Source organism: Siphateles boraxobius, unplaced genomic scaffold, assembly GCF_051911475.1.
Source record: "Siphateles boraxobius isolate OS27281-9 unplaced genomic scaffold, OSU_SipBor_1 9, whole genome shotgun sequence".
Classification (NCBI taxonomy): domain Eukaryota; kingdom Metazoa; phylum Chordata; class Actinopteri; order Cypriniformes; family Leuciscidae; genus Siphateles; species Siphateles boraxobius.
Window position 1 is genome coordinate 7,941,089 of NW_027509219.1, and position 25,135 is coordinate 7,966,223.

General features: G+C 45.8%; 1 protein-coding gene across 4 annotated transcripts in view; it reads right to left on the reverse strand.

Moving 5' to 3' along the window:
- LOC143732299 (actin filament-associated protein 1-like 2) overlaps nucleotides 1-25,135 on the reverse strand; it is a 114,701-nt gene that overhangs the window by 63,750 nt on the left and 25,816 nt on the right. For 2 of the 4 annotated variants that reach the window (XM_077223246.1, XM_077223245.1), the window contains exons 2-3: nucleotides 7,715-7,852; nucleotides 6,122-6,252 (exon numbers count right to left, since the gene is read on the reverse strand). In XM_077223246.1, the coding sequence (XP_077079361.1) occupies nucleotides 6,122-6,252; nucleotides 7,715-7,852 (269 nt within the window). Of the gene's footprint in view, nucleotides 1-6,121; nucleotides 6,256-7,714; nucleotides 7,853-25,135 lie in introns of all 4 variants that reach the window. The other 2 variants (XM_077223244.1, XM_077223243.1) reach the window with 1 other exon arrangement.

The following is a 25,135-nucleotide window of genomic DNA, read 5'->3' on the forward strand; positions in this document are numbered from 1 at the left end:
CATCTTTGACTGAGATGCTCTTTTTACACTCCGATACCCTCACCTATTACCAGTTTACCTACTTATTGTGGACTGTTTCAAAAGAGTTTCACTTGAATATTCTTGAAGCTTTTCACTCTTATTTTGCCTCTGTCTCAACTTGGAGTGTGTTGCAGCCATCAAAATTAAAATGTGCTTATATTTACAAAATACACTTTAGTTGGTCAGTGAAAACTTTGAAAACCTTTTCTTTGTACTTTTGTATACTTTGTACTTTTGTCATTTAAATAAAGGTTAGAGAGAATTAACAAATCACAGATTCTTGATTTTATTGCATTTTACAACATTTTTGGATTTGGGTTTGTATTATGCACTGTGCACGTTTGTGATGACGTAAGATGCCAACAAATGCACCAGGGAACAATCGCACTTGGATTCAGACTGTAGCAAATGTGCCAATGTGGAAGCCCCCTTAATTAAAACTAAATCCATATAATGATCCCATTATGGGAATCCCTAAAATTTTCTATATATGAAACACCTTACAGTACTCTTTAAGTGTCTAACCCTAACACTAACTTTTAGGGACAGGGACATGGACAGGTAATGTCCAAATAAGGGAGCATCCATTTGTTATTTAAATAAATATATACTGAATATATTATGATTGCATAGTGTTATATACTGTACAAAAATAAGGTCCAAATAGTATATGTATAAATCAGGGTTATTGTCTAAACTAAACCTAACTAAAACCATTAAATAAAAAATAAAAAACATTTTCATTACTTGAAGCAAAACATGTTAAATAGACAAAACTTATTTTTATTTCAACTAGTTGCAAGGCAATATTTCTAAATACATAAAAAATTAACTACAACTAAAATAGTATATCAATGATACACTGGTATATATAACATCTAACACTACCTACATTTCTATAGGAATCTAAGCAATGGGGAATTTCACGTGAGGGCAGAATATTTCCACACACAGATTTCACTGTTGGTCACACAAATGTTCTGCTTTGAACAAAAGAAAGCTGCTTGGGTTGAAAATTAGTTCAGTGTGAGTTGTGCTTCATGCATCGCTACACTATCAACAATAGACAACTGGACATTTGTTACTCTCAAAATGTCACAGAAATGTTGCTACTGTGACACACATTAAATGATCTATCTTAACAGCCATGAATGAGTTTTTTCTTCCAGCTCTGCTTTTCTCTTTTTGTACTTCCCTGTTGTTTATATGTGATTGCCCACTTGAAAGACCTCGGTTACGAGGCAAGATTTGACCTCTGACCTCATGCCCTGCACAACCCTTGGGTGAGATGAAGGGGCAAGACCACAGTGAGGCTACGCTAAAGCTGGGAGATACTCATCAGGTGGCCACAACACAAGCTTTGGTCCAACCCCGACGCTCTGGGCCTCGTAACCACTAGTGTGCAGCCTGCCCATCTGCCCTGTTATTATGGCCATAGAGCTAGTGTCTCTTAAAATACACATCACAGTGCAAGTACACACTGTAATGAGCCCTGGAGTATACATTACAACACCATCAAACACTAGTGTACTCTAAAATACACATCAACGGCACATACACACACCATTATGTTTTTAGGGTATTCATTACATAATACATCTATATCCCTTACATACTGTATGTCTATGTCAAACATATTGAGGCACACCACACATAACAGTTGGGAACATTGCCCCGGGCCTCGTCACAGGAAGGGACCACTAAGGACCTCAAAAGTACAGGGTACTTATTGGGCCAGGGGAAAAGCATTACAATTTAGTCCCAGGCCCCATTAATTTTACCATGCTCTAAAAATACTTCAAAAGTGACAGTAAACACATTTATAATGTTACAAAAGATTTATATTTCAAATAAATTATGTTCTTTTGAAAGTTCTATTCATCAAAGCATCCTGTAAAAAAAAAAATCGACCATTTCCAAAAAAAAAAAACAATCATCCTTTTTGTTTTCAACATTGATAATAATAAAAAAGAAATGTTTTTTGAGCAGCAAATCAGCATAATAGAATGATTTCTGAAGTAATGGCTGATGAAAATTCAGCTTTTCCATCACAGGAATATATTTTAAATTGTTATTATTTACATTTTTATTGTTTTTACTGTATAAAAATTCCGATCTCAAACACTTAAACTATAGATTTCCCATTATTTATTTATATATAAATTAGAGACCAGACCTAAAATGGATTATGCAGTGCGATTTGCTGTTGTGGCTCATGAAAAGCCGGACTTTGTTGTTTTTAGAAAAATGTCTTTTCTTGCAGTCACCAGCCCCTTTGACGATGAGAACCTGAAGTCACTGTTCAGAATCGGGGGGGAATTACCATCACCCCTTAGACCTCCTCTGGGACACCTCTGGGCTGAACCAGAGGGATGCTGTTCTCCACTGTCTGGAGAGTGTCTACCTCCGGTCCAGAACACAGCCGGGCACAGAGGCCATTCCACCACCATCGACCATGGAGGAAACGTGTGAGCCCCCCGCAGACAGAGATCTACCACCCGCCGCGACGCGTCAGCCAGTACCCGATGATAGAGGTCAGCATGGACCCTCAACCCTGAAGAGGAGCCCCCTGTTCAGTCTGACCAGGGGTGTGAGCCCTAGACATGATTGGCTGATGGTATTTTGGTGGATTTTGAGACTGAGGACTGGCTGATTGACTTCAGTGCGGAGGTATCCACTCCCATCCCATTTTGGATTTTTCATCGCTGTTTCTAGATAGCACAGACACCTGCATGGACAATGTATTTTTATCTTTGACCCCGTCTAGCCTTCATCTGTCTCCTACTCAGCCAGTCCTCCAGCCCCGCCTCTGCTGGAGGGTTTCAGCCCGTCGCCATCTCCTGCAATTCCAAGCACTCAGGTCGAGCTTCAGGTCCTGCAACCACCATCAGCGCCTGAACTGATAGATCCAGTGGCTTCGCCTCCGGCCTCAGATCGTCTCGGCCCGTCGACCTGCTCCACATTGGCTCCTCCCACCTTTGGCTCCAACAGACACCCTAGGCCTCTTGACTCCCCCGTGTTCACCTCTGCCACAGACTTGCGGATCTTCCGCTATGCTCCATTCCTCCACCCCTGGCTGCAGCAGGCTCCTCCTTCCCCTCGGGTATGCCTCCGTCCTCCATCACACTGGCATCGCCTGGCAGTCTGGCTCCTCAGACGATGGTCGCCTCGCCATCGCCTTGGCCTCAGCAATGTCGCTCTTCTCCGTCTGCTCTCTGGGATCCACCTTGGGCTGTCAGCTCTGGGTCTGTGCCTTCAGACAGCTATCATCATCGCTGGTAGGGTCTCGTCGTGAGGCTGTCACCATTCCTCCGCCACCGGGTATCACCATCCCTTCGCCTACTCCTAAGCCTCCAGCTTTACCTCATCAACCCGTGAGGTCACGCCTTCTGGGAAGGGGGAAGTACTGTCACAATCCTCAGTAACCAGACAAGTCACTTCTGCACTACATTTGCCATGATCCTTCCTGGCTCCCACCTGCACACTCTTCTTAATCATCCACACCAGCCATCAATCACCTTCATCAGCTCCACTCCATTTAAGCCTGCTTCACACACTCATCAGCAGCTGGTCTCATCTCTCTACCATGAACACGAACCCGAAACCCGACTACTAACCTGTGGATACTTACCTGTGTGCGTTTCCGTCTCGAACTGTCCAGTCTTACTCAGTCTTCAGTGATAATCTCGTCTTCAATCCAGCCAGACTTCCAGTTACCTTACTGTAAGGTGTGCGTCTCAAAAACTCTGTTTGGGTTTTACCATTGTCTGCATTCTTCTGTTCCATGACACAATGCTTTCATCTCTGATTTAAAAAAATATATATAATTAAATAATGAAATTGGACAAGTTCAGTACAGATTCATTTTCTGCAAAAAAAAAAAAAGGTGAATTTGAATGTGCTCAAAGGGTTGTGGGTGACTAGAGGGCGCATAGGATATGTGTGATGCATTCTTCAAAATAAGCCAAATGAAGAACGTGAAACGAAGGCTGCCTTCCAAGGATACTTCAAATTAAGATGTGCTTCGACGTCACTTGATGACTTGGCAGCCTTGATATGCAGCCTGTCTAGGACACAGCTATAAAGGTAATATGATGCCAAAAAGAATCGCATGCGCAAAAGAAGATTTGTAAAGGTGTAAAACGCTTTTCAAGTGTAAGACAAAATATTCGTAAGTGTAATTCATGTATTGTGAAGCTGCAGCTTCATGCTAACACAAAATAAATAGGATCCGTATCCTCTGACTTCCATTTTTCTGTGCTTACACTTTTTATTAAGCAATTATGATTTATTTATTTATTTAACATGTACGTGTGCATTAAAAGTGCCATTTCGGCAACGTGAACGTTTCTGAGCTAAATGAAGATAAAGATGTGTTCTGGCGACTGGCGTGTTTATTGAACCAATCAGATGAGAGTACAATGAGAGCCGGCGAGAAGCTCATCTGATTGGCTACATGAAGAAGGTGGACCCCCCCGTCTCTTCACGCTGGCAAAACTCAATGAGTGAGAGAATCGTGCCAAAACTGTAAGTGCAGCTAAAAGAAAGACGCTACTGTACAAATCGGGTTATTTGGGAACAAGTCATTCAGATATTTGCAACAATTAATTTTTTTACACAAAGGCTGGTTTTACGCGATCAATCTGTTTTGCAGTTCCTGGCTCTGTTGTTCCCTATCAGACGCTCACGTTCGACGTAATGACGACGTAATTGCGTCTCCCGTTCCCTCATTCAGGGAACAAGGGTTACATTAGTAACCGAGACGTTTTCGCTTGCAAATTGCTGTTCACAGGCCTGCAGTGCTTTGGGCCGTATTTGTGTGCAAAAAAAGTGCCAAAAGTGTAAGCGTGGAAAAATGGAAGTCACAGGAATACAGATCCTATTTATTTTGCGTTAGCATGAAGCTGCAGCTTCACAATGCATGAATTACACTTATATTTTTTCTTACACTTGAAAGGCGATATACACCTTTACAAATCTTCTCTTGCGCTTGCAAATTTAATTTACACTTGCAAACTTATGTACACTTTCACAAATCTTACCCTGCACATGCGATTCATGATATTCATATTATGAAGGTAATATGATGCATATTACCTTCATACACAGCCTTCCGATTGTGAAGCACCCATAGAGCATAACTAAACTGTTGAATAAAATGATGCTTTCGTATAAAAAATATTAAGGACACTTTGTTATTAAGGAGTACCTGTAAATTAAAAAAAATTCATTATTTGAAATAAAGCTGAATAAAATAAAATGTTAATATTAGATGAAACGCTTAAACTTAAAAGAAAAAAATAAGTTAAAATAAGTACTACAACTGAAATACAAAAAAAAAAGCTCAAACTAAAATTAAAATGTAGGGCTAGCGGTGGTTTCTATGACTGAGCAGGAGGAGCTGGATGAAAGATAAATAAAGGCTAGTGACATGATGTGACTGTAGCAGTAAATTACAAAATTTAGAAAGACATTTTTTTTATTTGGAAAACTGACTATGAACAGATAAATGGTGCATGTGGCGAACAGGACGGCCGAGGGACGTGAGAAAACGGCGCGAGGCCGGTGGTGCGATTGCTAATGAGCAACACATGTGAAGCACACCGGTCTCGCATCTCTCACGGAGGAGCGGAAGCATAAAGGAGGAGCGACGACGTTGATGATCGATAGAGGAACAGGTCTGTGTTTTAGTTGTGTTTGGTTTTTGTATTTTATTTTAGCCAGCAGTCGTCCGCGAGGGGCTGCTGGCAGTTATGTTCATTTTCGGTAGCCAGCAGTCGTCCGCGAGGGGCTGCTGGCGGTAATTTGGTTTGTTTATTTTATTTTAAATAAAGTATATTTCGATTGTTCGCCGGTTCCCGCCTTCTTCTTCCCTGAACATTGCTACAGTGCACAATAAGACTCTGAGGAAAGAGTAAGTCAACAGGGTCCATACCAACTCAAATAATATTTGCTCGTATGTAATATTGGCTTTCATAATAAACAAAAATCTTTCTTTGAGCAAGTACTTAAAGCTGTAACATTCTATTAAGACCTTATACCATGTCAATAAATCTTTCAGTGTTCTATCAAATCATGGAGTCATGAGGGCTGGACTCACCCCTTGCTGCAGTTGTTCAGTAGAGGTGACTGAAATAGGTTCCTCTGTCAAATGAGCCTCAGCGGTGGTGCTTTCCCTGAGATCACTGGGTCCTCCAGAGGGACAATTCATAATCATGTACTCTGCATCCTCTGCTAAACATATAAACACATAAAATTTAATTTATTATATTATATAAACATTTATAAAATTGTAAGAACCCAAAACGCAAAGTGGAGCTATAAACTGAAGTATAAAGAGGTTAGACATCCATAACAGAAGTCATTTATATATAAAAGTCTTAAGATATGGTGGTAAAGATGATCTTATTTATATAGGTTATATGACAGTAGCGGTCTTCGAATTGAACGTCTGACCCCCCAATCTTACCATGACCTTCCACAGTCAATCACAAAACAGCTGCAGGTGGATCTGCAGTGTTTCCAGACAGATATGGAAAAAAACTGTATAAAACATGACAGCTTTGTTGGAGCTGTGCTGCAGTGATAGCGCACATATTGGAAGTTTAAAGAATACTGTGGTGAAAATCAGGCTTTTAATATTGTTTATATGTATATGTGGTGTTTTTAATATGCTTTAATATTAATAATTAATATTAATAAACCATAAGCAAAGTCCCGTCAACACCATTGCTGAGTGTTTTCTCTTTAAATCTGCAGCGAAAAAAGACTGTCTCAAAAACGTGGTTTGAAATCGCCAGTGTTCCTTACGTCACAAACTGCATTGCAACCAATCCTGATAACAAAGTCAAGCAAAAGTCTAATCATATTAATTAAAGTTATGTGTCTGGCATTGTAGAGCGATATATAAAACGCATTATCATTCTGATACATCGACTTCTAGACGAGCTTGTTTAATTCACTCTTTCACTTCTTCTTCTGAATCAGTTTCTTGTTAAAACATATATGGCTGAATTAAACCAGTATTTCCATATTTATGGGTCCGCATATACTAAATTAAGCAAGAGTGTAGAGTTATATTCAAGCTATGAATACATATTTTTTCACAGTAATTTCACAAATTTTTTGTGATCAAAGGGATTTTTTAAGGGATTTTTAAGGGATACAATTATTGATTTACAGGGGGACTTTAACAAAAGAGCACTCTTTGTACGGTGGAATTTAATCAGTCTGCTACTGTCAATGTTTTGCTACATGGACTACAGACCTTGTTGCTTCCTGGATTCCTTTGTTTCTTTTGGTTTAGTTTATAGATGAGTTTTTATTTTGTAAATAAACCCAGCATTTGAGTTCATCTCCTGTCTAGAGTTTTTCTGCGACATTACTGGTTTTACTGTATTTGTGATCAAATGAATACAGCCTTGGTGAGCGTAAAGGTCCTTCCACACTGAGTCTGAAATTTTCGTGTGCGTTTTTACGTATTCGTCATTCGGTGGCTCTGAATTGAAAACTGAAAAACGCAGAAAATCAAATACAATCCGAATTTTTTTTATGACCGACTAAAGTTTCTGAGGACCTTAAGAGTCTTTTTTCAAAAAAAAAATTAAAAAAAATCTTGCCTACTTCAAACATTGGAACAGCAGTGTATACTTACATATACAGTCACACATTTACTTCATATAACCAAGTTTACCTGGTGTGTCCTTATTGTCCTGTAGTTTATATAGCAGCTCTGAGATGGATTTTTTCTGGGCCTGAGCAATATAACTGAGATTCTCACTGTCCAGAACCAGCAAGAACGCCTGCATGTCCGAAACCAGCCGAGCCAGCACTACAAAATCAAAGAAAACATACATATGTATCATCAATAAACACAATTAAATGATTTTTCATATTTTTCACAATTCAAAAAATAACAGCTTGATTGGAAATTACTCAGTATAAAAATCGTCTCGGTTACGTATGTAACCCTCGTTCCCTGAGTAGGGAACGGAGACGTTACGTCGGATGACGACGAATGGGGGTTTCGCTTAGAACACCTATCGACTTCGAGTATTACATAACGAGCCAATGGCGATGAAATGCCATGGGTCTGCGGAATTTGCATAGCGTATCTCCGCCCCACCGCGTGGGTATAAAGGAGAACGCCGGCAACATGCAGGTATGTCTTCGCTGAGGAGCCGAGACTGAACTCAGGCGTCTGCCCAGCGGTACAGCGGAAGTGGCAGGGAGACGTAACGTCTCCGTTCCCTACTCAGGGAACGAGGGTTACATACGTAACCTAGACCTTCCCTTTCGTAGTCACTCCGAGTTATGTCGGATGACGACGAATGGGGGTCCCCGTGAAATCACGCCACCTTCACAGCTGTCTTCCAGTGCCCTGCGAAAGTCTGATCCCCCTGTCGTGATACTGGCACGGACGAAGGAGTCCTACTTAACACAGGAATACCAAAGTACACTGGGAAGCATATCTCAGAGGAGATATGCCGCAGCATGCCTACCCGTAGGGAGGACTTAGAAACACATAAGGCCGGAGGGCTTCATATGGAGGAACGCTGGAGTGACCAGCCCGAGGGGTGGCAACTTTCAACTCCAGGAGGGCAAGGTGGCTTGCCAAGGGAAAGACACATGCTCAAGGAGGCTTACAGTGGAAATACACATGTGGGGGTTACTCAGGGAGGAACCATGCACACGGAGGCACCTAGCCGACGCCCAGGCAAAAGACACTGGTGCCAGCGTCAACAGTGCTGGAGGAACTCAGGGCTTCAGAGAAGAAGGCTCACCTGAGGAATAATCGCATGTATCCAGTCCATGGAGTGGAATGGCGAGCAAGCGAAGACACCTGAGCGGGTCCAGTACTAGCTAACTGAAGCGAGTACACGAGAGGACACAGGCTCCACTCTGAGATTATAGAATCTGGCGAATGTGTTGGGTGTCGCCCAGCCTGCAGCTCTACAAATGTCTGCCAGCAGGGCGCCATGCGCTAGAGCCCAAGAGGAAGCCACACTCCGGGTGGAGTGGGCTGTCACACCAAGGGGGCACGGTCGGCCTTGCTGTTGGTAAGCCAAAGCAATGGCGTCCACTATCCAGTGAGACAACCTCTGCTTTGAGAGAGCCTTTCCCTTCAGTCTCCCACCATAACAGACAAAGAGCTGGTCTGAGGTCCTGAAACACTGCGTTCTGTCTACGTAAGCACGGAGAGCGCGTACTGGACAGAGCAGTGCCAAGGCTGGGTCTGCCTCCTCCCGGGGCAGAGCTTGCAGGTTCACCACCTGGTCCCGGAAGGGAGTGGTGGGAACCTTGGGCACATATCCAGGCCGGTGTCTCAGGATCACGTGAGAGTGACCGGGCCCGAATTCCAGGCACGCTTCGTCAACGGAGAATGCGTGCAGGTCCCCTACCCTCTTGATAGAGGCCAAAGCAACCAGGAGCACTGTCTTCATAGACAGGACTTAAGCTCAACTGACTGCAGAGGCTCAAAGGGAGCCCTCTGCAGGGCATTTAAGACCACTGAGAGGTCCCAAGAGGGAACGAGAGGAGGGCGAGGAGGATTCAGTCTCCTCGCTCCTCTCAGGAACCTGACGATCAGGTCGTGCTTCCCCAGAGACTTACCTTGAACTGCTTCGTGATATGTGGCGATAGCGGCCACATACACCTTCAGGGTGGAGGGAGACAGCCTTCGCTCCAACCCATCTTGCAGGAAGGAAAGCACGACAGAGATCGAGCATCTCCTGGGGTCTTCTCGACGAGAAGAGCACCAGTTGACGAAGAGGTTCCACTTCAACGCATAGACATGTCTCGAGGACGATGCTCTAGCGGAAGTGATGGTAGCCGCCACCGCTGGTGGCAGGGTACTCAAACCTGCCTCGTCCCGTCCAGGAGCCACACGTGGAGCCTCCAGAGATCGGGTCGAGGGTGCCAAAGGGTGCCCCGTCTCTGAGAAAGGAGATCCTTCCTCAGAGGAATAGGCCAAGGAGGTGCTGTCGCGAGGACTACCAGTTCGGAGAACCAGGTCCGGGTGGGGCCAATACGGCGCAACCAGAATGACCTGCTCCTCGTCCTCCTTGATCTTGCACAACGTCTTTGCGAGAAGGCTCACTGGGGGAAACGCATATTTGCGTAGGCCCCGCGGCCAGCTGTGCGCCAGTGCATCTGTGCCGAGGGTGCCTCGGTCAGGGAATAGAACAGGGCGCAATGGGTCGAGTCGTGAGAGGCAAACAGATCTATCTGTGCGTCCCCGAACTGGTCCCAAATCAGCTGAACCGACTGGGGATGGAGTCGCCATTCGCCGGAGATGGGCCGAAACTGTGACAGCTCGTCGGCTGCAAAGTTCTGATCTCCCGGAATGTAGATAGCACGAAGGGACCTCAGGTGCTTCTGACTCCATAAGAGGAGGTGGCGTGCGAGTTGCGACATACGGCGGGAGCGTAGACCACCCTGACGGTTGATGTACGCTACAGTCGCGGTATTGTCTGAACGGACTAGTACGTGTTGACCCTTGAGCAACGTGCGAAAACGGTGCAGGGCAAGGCGTACTGCCAGCAACTCGAGGCAATTGACATGCAGAATGCGCTGGGGTCCTGTCCAGGAGCCCGCGGCAGCATGTCCGTTGCACATGGCGCCTCAGCCCGTGGAAGAGGCATATGTGGAGACAACAACATGCCTGGAAACTCGTTCTAGGGGAACACCGGCCCGTAGAAAACTGAGGTTCCACCACGGGGTGAAGGTCTGACGGCAGGTCGGAGTTACTGTAACTCGGAGCGTGCCATGATGCCATGCCCACCTCGGGACTCGATCGCGAAGCCACAGCTGAAGCGGTCTCATATGAAGCAATCCGAGCGGCGTTGCCGCGGCTGCAGATGCCATATGCCCCAGGAGCCTCTGAAACAATTTCAGTGGGACCGCACTCTTGTTTAATGGCTGAGTGGAGAAGGCGACCAAGTCCATACCGAGAAAAGAGCTCCTCTGCACGGGGCAAAGTTTACTCCTTTCCCAGTTGACCCGAAGGCCCAGACGAGCTAGGTGCCGGAGCACTGGGTCCCTGTATTCGCAAACCTGGTCTCAGGAGTGAGCTTAAGACAGCCAGTCACCGAGATAGTTCAGGATGCGAACCCCGTGTTCCCATGGAGGAACAAGGGCTGCCTCAACAACCTTGTGAAGGCGCGAGGAGACAGGGCTAGCCCGAATGGGAGAACAGCGTACTGATATGCGCGCGTCCTGACAGCAGAACGTAGGTACGATCTGAGTCGAAGGAGAACGGAGACATAAGAGTAGGCGTCCTTCAGGTCGATCGTTGTAAACCAATCCTGTGGCCGCACACATCCAGAAATGCGTTTGGCCAGGAGCATCTTGAACGGCAGCCTGTGAAGGGAGCGGTTCAGATGCGTAGGTCCAGGATTGGCCGTAACCCACCAGACTTCTCCGGGACAATGAGGTAGGGGCTGAAAACCCGGACCTCATCTCGGCTGGAGGGACAGTCTCAATCGCACCCTTCGCCAGTAGGGAGCAACCTCCGCTCTCATGATAGGGGCATAGCCACCGACCAAAGTGGAGCGGACTCCTGTGAAGCAGGGAGGAGACCGTGCGAACTTAATCTCATAGCCGAGCTGATGGTTCGCACGACCCAGCGGAACAGATAGGGAAGCTCTAGTGCAGGCTCCCAACTGTGCCAGCGGAGTGAAGAACCACAGACGTCCCCCCAGTGGTGCAGCGAAGCGGAATGACCAGCCCAGACGAGGACGGCATAGCGGCCCGGTGTGGGGGCAAGGTCATAACCGCACCCTGACAGAGGAGGCCAGGGAAGGACCAGCGTTCCACGGGGGCCTGCTCTGTCAGGGGTCTGGCGACAGAGGGGGACAGGGGCGAAACGGTCCGTGGACGGCACGCCGTGTCAACCACCTCTGGGGCAGAGGGGGACGAGGAGAGCACGGCTTGTGGGCGGCGCTCTGTGTCGTCCGAGAACTCTGTATGCTCAGAGAGGAGAGAGTCAGTTCTTTCTGAATAAGGATTCTTCCCCAGCCCTCCACCGGGGAAAGGAGTGGCCCTGCTACCAACTCCGGGAAAGAACTGAGTCTCATCTCTGAGCAGCCCATCTCAAAAGTGCCGCTTAACCCGGCGTTTAGCGGGTTGCGGGGCTGGAGAGGGCTGTGGCATCCACCTACGGTCTTCCAGAGCCAGGCCCGGGTGAACGGGCGGGGTTGGAACCGTGGGAGGGAGCCTTCGGCGGTGGGCAGACTGAGGGATCTGAGCGGACGGCGGGGCCGTCGGGCAGAATAACCTCAATCTGCTCACAGGCGGTTGAGAACTGTTGGGCAGAAGCACTCAACCGCACCGCCGAAGAGGCCGACCTGGGAGATGGGGGTGTCGAGCAGACGGGTCCACCCGACATTGTGCACATCAGACCGGTCAGCCCCAAACTGGTGAACATCACCTGACTCCGAGAGCGTACGGCCAGTTTCGTCGCTCGGAGAGCAAGGTCAGTGGCGGCGCGCAGCTCACTGAAGAGCCTCGGGTCAGTCCCGCCCTCCTGCATGTCCATGAGCGTCTGGGTCAGGTAGACCAGCAGAACGGTCATGGGATGCAGTGAGGCAGCTGCCTGTCCTGTGGCACTATAGGATTTCGCCACAGATTACTGTGACGAAAAGAACTACAGGCTTTGGACGGGTGCTTATTATTGCGCCGGGAAGCACTCTGAGGACACAGTAGCATGGCAACAGAGCGTTCAACCGGGGGAACCCCAGTGTACCCATGGGCAGCGGCCCCTGAGGGGAGGAAAGGCGGATGAGACCAACGAGAGGACCCGTGAACTCATCATGCACGCCCGGGAGGAAAGATATTGGGGTTTGCTGTGGACGCGTCGGCGGCCTCACCCAAAAACCAATCGTCCCGGGAAAGCATGGCCAGCATCTCCGGATCAGACTCAGGCACAGCCGTATGCACACCAGAGGGTGGCAGCTGTGAAGAGTCGTCATTTCCAGAAGAATCAAGCCCACCTAGTGATGCTGCTACAGACACAGCATCATCCTCTGTAGCTTCAAATGAAAACACACGGGCCACCCGAGGGTAGACTCGTGGAATCATCAGTTCGCTAGCGGGCACCGTCATTAAAGAGGGGGGGCTGGGCGTGGACACAGAGTCGGCGCCTTGTTCCAGACCAACACCCTCAGGTCACCCTGTCCACCAGCCGAAGATCGGGTAGTGGATGAGGGGACTCTCACTCTTGGGAGTTCACCGAGTCTCGACCTATTTATGACGCGATGATCACGTTCCCAGAGAGAACATGAGTCATCCACGAGCGCTGTTCAAGCATGAACAAAGCCCAAACGCACTAGACAGCGCTCGTGCCCATCAGAGTCCGATACCAGTCCGCTGCAACCAGAAATGCACGGGCGAGCCGTCTTTAAAAAGACGTGCCGCGTGCAAGCTCTTTTATGAGAGGAGAAAAAAACTCCGCGATGTTGAAGCACACAGGGAGACACACACACACTGGCAGATCACTGCACAGATCAGCAGGCACTGTGAGCTCGCTGCAGATCGCCGTCACACCAACACCGGACAGAGAAGCTCGTCTCGTAGAGCGAAGTCAGAGATGATTGTGGAGTGAAGAAATATTCTTGGCTCCGAAGCGAAAACATACCTGCATGTTGCCGAGTGGAGAAAGAGCCTTTATACCCACGCGGTGGGGCGGAGATACGCTATGCAAATTCCGCAGACCCATGGCATTTCATCGCCATTGGCTCGTTTTGTAATACTCGAAGTCGATAGGTGTTCTAAGCGAAACCCCCATTCGTCGTCATCCGACGTAACTCGGAGTGACTACGAAAGGGAACCTTGATTTTTCTTTGTCTTCATTCATCAAAGTCTCATATCTCAAACACTGAGACTGACACTGTTTATGATTCTTTGATGTTTAACTATGCAATGTGATGATTTTTAAATTGTAGTAATATTTGATGGATATATGATGGATTTGTCTTTGTTTTAGATTGAAAGTCTGTACCTGGGACCAAGGTAAAACAATAAAATCTATACATAAAATACTTTTGAAATTCAGTTAGCAAAAACAGATGATTAAGGCTTGAAGAAAAGTTAACTATCTGCCTGGTTAACCTATTATAAGAGTTCAATCTTTTCAGGAGAGATCAGTGTTTGATTAATTAAACCACAATATTAAACAGGCTCAAGTCATGCTGAATTATCTGAGTTTTCAGATCATTCTTTCAACAGCTGATTTTATGACCGCAGCGGAGGGCTCCTACTGCTGGTTTATTTACTCTCTAAGCTGAACAAGTGTGTTCTATATTGCTTTGAATTATTTACTATAGTGACTTTATAACAATGTAAGAGTGTATTCCTGCAGCCGAACCCATTCATCACATTAGACTAATATCCGCACAAACATCAGCACATGTGCCCCAACACACTGAAGTTCGACTTTTACTGTGGACCTAAAGAGTTATTTTAATATTGAATTAAACACATTTCTCCCATCCTGAATAGCTGAAATTGTGAAATCATGCTGTGGTATTTGGTGAGTTGAGAAGGAAAAGAGGCCTTTACCTGTTTTATAATGGTTTAAAGTGAAGCCTGCTCGCTGACTTATCCTTATTATGTTGGCTACAGACAAACAGGCCACTGTTCAAGCCCTCACAACAGTAAACATACAGAGACTCCACACACTGTGTATATAGAGACACATCAGTGGGCCTTTGTGCTGCAGTCCATCCTCTCTCACTCTTTCTCACACATATTTTAAAGCATTACACTTCAGCACATAACTTATTCTGAACTATGAAATAGGGACCCTGAACCACCTAGGGACCTGACCCATCTAGCAACCACATAGCAACATGTTAAAAAATCACTCAGACCAACTACAACCTTTTACACAGGTAAGTGTCACTCATATCTTTCTCAGAAAATATAAAAACCTAGTTGTATACCCCTGTTCAACCATCTTTCTCTCGTAAATAAGAAGTATGTTTAATAGTATTGAATTTGCACTTGTAGTGTACTTCAAATCTTAAAAAAAACTATAATGGCAGATAATATAATACTAATGAAACAAAATGCCACTTAAGTGTACTTAAAGTTACAGTTTCATGACTGTTTCTTAATGCACATAAGTACACTTTTAAAAAGTGCACTTTGTAATAATGTCAAACTAAAGGTTTGAATAATATTGTTTTAATTAGCTGAAGTCGTGTTATAGTAGACATATTTGAAGTAGACTTATAGAAGTGTTTGATGTATTGATCTTACTTTGATGTGTTGACTAAAATATTAAAGCATCTGTAAATTGCTTGATTTATAATTTGACGTTACTTTTAAAGTAAATATAAATTAATTGCAACATCAACATAACAAATGTGTAATTAAAAACATACAGTATTTAAATACATGACATTCAATTTTCAATAAAACTTACATTAAAGTATATTTTGGTGAACCATAAATGCTTAGCAGTACAAACAACAGAACATTTGTGCCATATTTCAAAGACAATATAAGTAATAATGAAATAAGATATGAAGATGAATTAAGTGGGTCAGAAAAGCAATCTAAAGTATATTATTTCCCATATGTTATTTTTAATGTATGCTAAAGTTTATTTCTTTTTAATTTTGTTTTATTTTGTTGTTCAAGTGTGTCAAAAGGATGTTAAATCGCAAGGTCAGATATTCCTAATGAATGCGGCAATTTGATCTCTGTCGAAAAACCTCAACACAGGCCAGCTGTTGTGATAGAGCTGAATGGTCCTTTGACAAGCTCTCTGTAGGGAACCCCATAAAGAACTACATAAAGCCTTTGAAACACATGGGTAGTGTTATTTCACTACTCGTTTTAAAATAGAAGTTTTCAGTCAATCAATCTAGTTTGAAACAGCAAACTTAACACATATACATATTAAAAATGTTGTTTTCTTCTAGGAAAAAGTTATTTTGTTTTTAAAGCATCACATTATTGTGATTATCCTGAGATAATTACATAATCCTTTTGTAGCAAAGGCTGCTACGTTAGAATTATGATACAATCGCAGGCTAATTGTCTAGTATGTTTTTGGCTAAGCTAATAAACTAATCAGTTAATGTTATGCTAAGGGAGCAGGTTAATCGGCTGATATTTTAAAGGAAGTGGAAACCGTGCTCCAGAGTATACAGCCTTTCTCTAAATTAATTCTTCTTCCTCTCACTTCTTTATTCTCTAATCTTGATATTTGTTTTCCTTCTAGTATAACAAGAAGTCTAATGATTCTTTCTCAATTGTGGCATTAAATATTACACTAGAAGAATTGCGACTAGGTAAGCAAGTGCTCTCCAGCGCTTGTGTTATTTACACAAGAAAAGAACAAGTGTAAACATTGTTCCTTATCTGATGCAGAGCTTTTATCATTTGCCAGGGAAATAATCAACGGATCCAAGAGGTGCAGTTTCAAAGAAGGTCCCTTTTTGAGTCTTTCTTCTTTACAAATAAATCTCACTGAAACCTGGAGTCAATGGAAAATCATCAGCTTTGACAATCAATGACATCCAAAAAAATACTAAGTTTATGTGAATAAAACAGTGTTCCTTTTTAGACCAAGGTTGGTCAATTTAAACACAAATAAGACCAAAATGCACTGCAATAGTTTTACAAACTCCTGAGCTTGAACAGAAACTGAATTTAGTCCATCTGTGCAAACCACTGCTCTTCGTTAACACTGTCTGATTTCCCAAATAGGATACCAGAGTTGAGCATCTTGATTGTGTCTATTCAGAAGTCAATCCCATGCATGCCTGCAGGTTGCAGTGGTGGTTTAGAGCTCCAGCTGTGGCTACATCTCCAGGGAGTAAACATCTGAATTCCCATGGGTTTATACAGGGTCATGGGCGAGTACTAGTAGACATCTAACAATGCCTCAGCAGCCTTATTAAAAACAAACATTTCAAGAACATTAAAAAAAGCTATGAGAATGCAGTAAATCCCACCACAACTCACTTAATTTTCTCAGATTGAGAAAAATAAAGGAAGAGAGCTCTATCTACAACTACTGATATGCAAGCTTAGATAGGATCTTGCTTTTATTGCACAGATTTAGGGAAAACTGTACAGGATTGGCATTTTCATTGTGTGAATGGGTCAATAATAAAAACGAGTGTGCAAGATATACATTTTTTTTTTTTATCTCAACAAAAGTTTAAATTTAATTGTCATGAAATGTTATGTGGGGTAAACATCAGGTAAAAGATAATGCTTATTTTCTTTATACATCTTAATTATTTTATTTTTTCAAAAAAGATGTTAAATGCAAGGTACATTTTTTTTATTTTACAAATAACTTTGATTATTATAATTATGTCCAAGGTTTTGGATAGTCACACCATATGGTGTATTATAAGAGACTAATTGACCTTTACACAGTCGTGAGAGTCTGCAGGGGTCCTCCCTATGATATCATTTCCTTTTTTTGTCCATATTTCTCTACGTTGGTTGCACCACATGACAATTATTGGTGGACAAAAGTCTTTAGATAGAGAGGTAGAGAGATAGATAGATAGATAGATAGATAGATAGATAGATAGATAGATAGATAGATAGATAGATAGATAGATAGATAGATAGATAGATAGATAGATAGATAGAATAAAAACAATAAAAATTGCTCCCTAGATGAAGCCTTATGGAACCCCATTGGGGCAAGCAAGGTTATATATTGAGGAGTTAAATAGAACCTTTAAAAAATTTAAATTTATTAAAACCAGATTTTCTGCACTTGGGTTTCTCTTCTCCACACTTAACAGAATGAAGCAGCCAGAATTGCCCATGACAAAGCATCAAATCTGTGCAATGGTGAAACTGGGAAGAAGAGTTTCTTCTCAGAGGCCTGAAAACGTCTCGGTTACGTATGTAACCCTAGTTCCCTGATAGGGAACGAGACGCTGCGTCAAACGCTGTGGGAACGCCCCTGCGTTGTGCGTCATGAAGTACGTATGGAATCAGCCCAATGGAGCCTCATAGGTGGGTGACGTTATCGACCAGGAAACTATAAAGCACCCCATAAACACAAGCGCAACAGCTTCTGATAGGCCTGAAGGAAGCGCTAGCGAGAATGCCGGGAGTATGGTGGAATGACGCAGCGTCTCGTTCCCTATCGGGGAACTAGGGTTACATACGTAACCGAGACGTTCCCTTTCAAGGGAACTCGAGCTGCGTCAAACGCTGTGGGAACGCTAATACCCACGTCGCCATAGGACCAAGTGACCGCCATGTGAGAACTAGCGCACAGAGGACGAGAGCACCTGTGCCCCAGGGGTAGAACTTAAGTCTAGGTCGTAGAACTTAATGAAAGTATGCGGTGAAGACCATCCAGCCGCATCACAAACGTCACTGAGGGAAACTCCTGACAGTAAGGCTTTAGAAGCCGCCATACTCCTGGTAGAGTGGGCTCGTACAGCCAAAGGTGAAGGCTGACCAGCCGAGTCATTGGCAAGTTAGATAGCCTTGACCACCCACTTCATTCTCTGTTTAGACGGGGGACACCCCTTCTTGGGTGGCCCGAAGCACACAAACAGTTGTTCTGACTTCCTCCACAGGGCAGTTCTGTGGACATAGGCGTCTAACGCCCTAACAGGGCAGAGTAAATTAAGTTTCTCCTGGTCAGACGACAGAAATGGAGGAGGACAAAAGGCCTGCAGAACTGTAGGTCTAACAACATTAGTAGGGACCTTGGGAACGTAACCTGGTCTAGGATGCAGAAAATCCTTAACCATGCCAGGCGAAAATTCGAGGCACGAGGGTGAAACCGACAGAGCCTGCAAATCTCCGATTCTCTTTAGTGAGAAGATAGCAAGAAGAAAGATAGTCTTAAACGTGAGAAACTTCTCAGGAACTTCTTCGATAGGTTCAAGAGGAGCTAGGGAAAGACCTTCTAATACGATGGCCAGATCCCAGGCCGGCACCCTCGTACGAACTGCTGGCCTCAGCCTCAGTGTGCCACGAAGGAAACGAGTTATAATCGGGTGTCTACCAAGAGAAACTCCACTGAAAGGGACGTGGTAAGCAGCCAGTGCCGCCACATACACCTTTAGTGTGGAGGGGGATAGCCCTGTGGAGAAGTGCTCCTGCAGGAATTCCAGCAGTGCACCCACTGGGCAGTTAACTGGGTCCTGCAGGTGCTCTCCACACCAAGAAGTGAAGAGTTTCCACTTCAAGGCATAAAGCTTCCTCGTGTATGGAGCTCTGGAGTGAAGAATGGTCTCAACAACCTCGGTTGAGAGACCAGAGTTCATGAGCTGGGCTCCCTCAGAGGCCAAGCCCACAATACTGGGCGGGGATGAAATATCCAAGGAGCTCCAAGGGAGAGCCGTCCAGGAGAGAAATCAGGTCCGCAAACCATACTCGGGCCGGCCAGAACGGGGCTACTAATGCTAGGCTGACCCCGTCCGGCGAACCCTCTCCAGAACTCCAGGTAGCAGAGCAATTGGGGGAAAGGCAAACAGACGTGACCTCGGCCATGGCTGCACCATAGCGTCCAACCCCAGAGGGGCTGGATGGCTGATGGAAAACCCCAGATGACAATGCGTGGTCTCCTTGGAAACTAATAGGTCCACCTCGGCGCGACCGAAACTCAACCAAAGGAGCTCCACCACCTCGGGATGGAGTCTCCAATCCCCCGGCCTCGGCCCCTGTCTCGACAGGGAGTCTGCTACCACATTCAAATACCCAGGAAGATACATTGCTCTCAGAAATAGTTACCTCCCTTGGGACCACAGGAGGATCTGACGGGCCAACTTGTAAAGCCGGCGAAACCGCAGGCCCCCCTGATGATTTATATAAGAGACCACCGACGTGTTGTCTGACTGAACTAACACATGATGAGCTCTCAGGTCTGCTAGGAAGTGTTTCAGAGCCTGGAACACCGCCAACCTCTCTAGACAATTTATAAGCCGTGATAGATGATGGTCCTGCGACAGCCCTTGGGCTGGACGACCACTCGTGACCACCCCCACCCTGTGAGGGAAGCATCCGTCGTTAGCGTTACGCGACGACAAAGAGCCCCCAACACAGGCCCTTTGAATAGGAACCAAGTTTCTTTCCACATGACCAGAGCACGAACGCAGCGCCGCGTGACTTTGACCGTGCGGAGCGGATTTCCCCTCGGGGAGAATCCCTTGGTCCTGAGCCACCACTTTAGCGATCCCATGTACAACAGGCCGCAAGGTATAACGTCGGACGCTGCTGCCATCAGACCCGACAGTCTCTAAAACTGTTTTACAGTAAGTAGCTGGCCTAGCTTTACTTGTTTCACAGCTGAGAGAATCGAAACGATGCGGGTCGGAGCGAGTCGCGCCTGCATCGAAACCCAAACCCACGAGACACCGAGAAAAGTGGTCTTCTGAGGAGATAATACACTTTTCTTTGAGTTCAGCCTTTACCCCAACTTCCTGATATGTACGAGAACGACATCTCAATGTCGAACTGCTATCTGCTCTGTCTGAGCTAAAATCAACCAATCGTTGATGTAATTGAGGACACGAACACCCTGAAGCCACAGGGGCACTAGTGCTGCGTCCATGCATTTCGTGAAAGTGCGGGGAGATAAAGCTAGGCCAAACGGAAGAACCCTGTGCTGGTACACCTCGCCCCCGAAGGCGAACCTCAGGAACTTCCTGTGTTGTGGAAGGATGGAAATGTGGAAGTACGCGTCCCTTAGATCTATCGTGACAGACCAGTCCTCGGATCTGATTTGTGACACGATCTGCTTGATAGTGAGCATCTTGAATTTTGGCTTCCCTACCGAGCGATTCAATAGGCGCAGGTCTAAAATTGGACACAACCCCCCATCCTATTTTGGAACGATGAAATATCGGCTATAATAGCCTGACTCCACACTGGGAGGAGGAACCCGTTCTATAGCCTCCTTTTGAAGGAGTGCTTTCACCTCTTGTTCCATAACCTGAGCCTGCTCGGGGCCCACCACTGTAGGCAGAACCCCTCTGAATCTTGGTGGACGACACCTGAATTGGATAGCATAATCTCTTTCTATTGTCTGCAGGACCCAATGAGATATTTTTGGAAGGCTTTTCCACTCTGCCAGAAATTCTACTAAGGGTACCAGTCTCTCGAGACTGGCCTCTGGTGTAACTTGAGCAGCAAACGCAGCGCCCTGTAACGGCACACCGGCAGGGAACAACTGGTCTAACCGCTCTGAAACCCTCCTCAGAGGAAGCGAGCGTCCCTCGGGAAATCGCTCGCTGGGACCGTCTGCGCCCCGGCATGTAGGCGGGGTTTGCAGAACGGGCCCCTGAGGGCACCGAGGAAGAATGGGCTCCGTAGAAAGAGGTGCACACCTTTCCGCCTCGGTGGGGACGACCCTCGGTGTCCTGCGCGCCGTGGCGCTAGGACTTCTTCTTAGCCGAAGCCTTCTTAGCTAATATAACTGTCCTCAGATCAGTTCTATTACTGGGAGATTTCGGCTGAGAGTGCCGCGGCTGAGCCCACTGTCCAGCAGGTGGAGCACGAGACGCGACACTCTGCTTCAGCGCCCTATATGATGAGCTCGCAGACGGCCGGGGCTGCTCCCGGCCAGCAGCCCCAGGGACATGAATTTTTAAAGGGAGAAATTTCTTAAAAGCTGTTGTTTGCTTTTCCTTCTCCTGGAATTTATCGATGACAGAATTTACAGCATCGCCAAATAAACCCAGGGGGAGAGAGGAGTGTCTAAAAGGAAAGCTTTTTCTTTTTCTTTTACATTTGTCTGATTTAACCACAGATGTCTTTCTGCGGCCACCAGAGCTGCCATAGATCGACCCACTAGCTTAGCCGACTCTCTGGTTGCGCGCAGGGATAAATCGGCAGCCTGACGCAGTTCGCGAACCACGTCAGCACAGACCTCCTCACTCTCACTCACGTCCCTCAGCAGGTCAGCCTGGTATGCCTGCATAATAGACATAGTATGCAGACATGAGGCAGCCTGACCCGTCGCCGAATACGCTTTACCCACAAAAACCGAAATATTTCTAAGAGGCTTGGTGGGTAATGCCGGTGCCTTAACAGATGACGCAGCCTCGAGGGAGAGAAAACTCGCAAGCGTCTCTTCCACGCGAGGCATAGCCGAATAACCATATGATTTTGCCCCCACAATATTAGAATATGTTGAAGTCTGGGGGCTAAACACTCTATATGACACCGTTTTTTTCCACGATTTCGACACCTCAGTGTGGAGATCGGGAAAAAACGGCAAGCACCGGCGTGGAGGTTGCACTCGTGACGGCAAAAATCTCTCATCTAATTTTGATTTAGAAACAGACTCCTGTCTAGTCACTGGCCATACAATGCTGAGTTTTTCTACAGCTCTTGTTAATACCTCCACTAGCTCATCACTTTCGGGAGTGTAAGGTGGTGAATCCTCGACATCTCCCTCATTTATAACTGGTGCCTCAGCCCGAGCGGAAGAAACCGTAGCGCGTGCTTCCGAACACGGGACTGAGGCACTGGATCTCACAGGTGAAGGGAGAGATAAGGCAGATCCCGTCTCTAACCCCGCTGAGAGATCCATATGCGATCCCCACGATACGCGTCGTCGCTCTGCCTCGGCAAGAGCGGGACCCGAACCGCGGGGAGCGCGCACCAAACCGCTCTCCTCGAAGAGCGCCGGTCGGGAGCGGAGCGTCCTTAATGGCAGACGCTCGCAATGCTCACAATCAGCTCCCTCGAGAGCTGACTGGGCATGCTGCACTCCCAAACAAACAACACAAAGAACGTGTGTATCCCCACTCGTAAAATAACGTGAGCAGAGAGGGACAAACTTCCTAAACTGCTGTTCGTTCGCCATATCTCTCTTAATATATATATATATGTGACCAGTCACGGAAACTAGGGACACAAGTCGGTTCTGGGGCATTTTGAGTTATTCATAGATTCTGAGAGTGTAATATCCAAGCTTTCCAACGATGTGTAACATGTGGAAATCTGATAATATTTGGAGAAGTTGTGGCCATTTTAAAGTAGGCACTTAAAAAAGCTCAAAGAGGAGAAAACGAGCTAAAGATTGTGCAGTTCTCACCTGTCTCTGCTGCTGGGGGTGACAATAGGGCTCATTTACATCTCATTTAGATAAGCCATACCCCCTGTAAAGCTCCTCCATGTGCTTTACAGCTTTTTTTACACTTCGAATGAGTGCACTTCTGCCGCACTAGGCGAAAAACAATTGTGCTGCCCCTCTATTTGCAACGTACCAGCAACAACACACAAAGACCAATAATGCCATATAGCCTGCATATAACGCGAAACCAGCAACAACACATAAAGACCAATATGCCATATACATATAACGCAAAACCAGCAACAACACACAAAGACCAATATGCCATATAGCCTGCATATAACGCAAAACCAGCAACAACACACAAAGGCCAATATGCCATATACATACAGTATAACGCAAAACCAGCAACAACACACAAAGACCAATATGCCATATACATATAACGCAAAACCAACAACAACAAACAAAGACCAATAAGCCATAGGCCTACATATAGCGCAAATAGTACGCAACGCTCGTGTGCCCAAAATGTCAACAATATTAAAGTTTATGTAGGAGGCAAATGCCTGCTGGCATTTTTCTTTAAGCAGTCATTTCTGCAATTTTCCAAATAATCACATTTCACCTCCTCAAATTACTGTTGCAAATCTCTTTACACCACTTTCTTATGTGCGTATACACACACAAATGAAATGTCCGCAAGCACATTATATCATCAGCAGGTTCAGCATCTTAAATAACGACTAAAGAGCAAATGAAGCTTAACTTACATTTCAGAAACACGCACGGCAGGCCTTCATCGCAGCAGCAAAGGTCTTAACTGCATCCTCTATTTCGATTCTCCGTCACATATGAAACAGCCAGCCACCGCTGTCAGCGAGCCGAGCCGCCGTATTGAAGCACTGAGGGCGAGCGCGCTGCGCCCATACCTCCGGTTCAGTTTCCCGAGCCCACGAAGTGCGGCGAAAACATTTTCGGTGTAACTGCCAGACGGTTCATCTCGTCTGCGACAATCTTTGCGGCATCCATCTTCATTGAATTTTGATATCAGAGAGAGCTGGCCAGAGCACAGCATAATAAGTAGCCATGTGGTTGACTTGGAGGGCGGGGGCAAAAGCGCCGGGTTATTCAGTATGGAAATACACACAGACAATGACACGCCACGCCCCTACTGCATGCTAGAATCTCCGAAAACAAGCCGATTTCAACCTCAAAATGTAAGCTTTTAAATATACCAATACTGCTATCTCAAACATGGAGAGGCTTCTTCGTGATTTCAATTAACAGATTCTCCAAAAAATTGAAAATCACCAATTTTGAAAAAAAACTCTTCTTTCTCATTTTGCTCGAAAGTTGTGCTGCCGACTTGTGTCCCTGGTTTCTGTGACGGGTCACATATATATATATATATATATATATATATATATATATATATATATATATTGTTTGTGTGGTGCAGAGTATGTAAAGACAGACAATATTCACACAGGGACAGATTCACATATAGCGCGACTGAAGACACAAAAAGCTGTTGCGCTTGTGTTTATGGGGTGCTTTATAGTTTCCTGGTCTATGACGTCACCCGCCTATGACGTTCCATCTCTCCATTGGGCTGATTCCATACGTGCTTCATGACGCACAACGCAGGGGCGTTCCCACAGCGTTTGACGCAGCTCGAGTTCCCTTGAAAGGGAACGTCTCGGTTACGTATGTAACCTTCGTTCCCTGAGTAGGGAACGGAGACGTTACGTCGGATGACGACGCAAGGGGTTTCGCTTAGAACACCTATCGACTTCGAGTATTACAAAACGAGCCAATGGCAAAGAAATGCCATGGGTCTGCGGAATTCGCATGACGTAACTCCGCCCCACCTCGTGGGTATAAAAGGAGGACGCCGGCAAAAGGCAGATATGTTTCTTCGCTGAGGAGCCAAGACTGAGCTCAGGCGATCCCCGCGGTACAGCGGAAAGTGGCAGGCAGACGTAACGTCTCCGTTCCCTACTCAGGGAACGAGGGTTACATACGTAACCGAGACGTTCCCTTTCGTTGTCACTCCGAGTTACGTCGGATGACGACGAATGGGGTTAC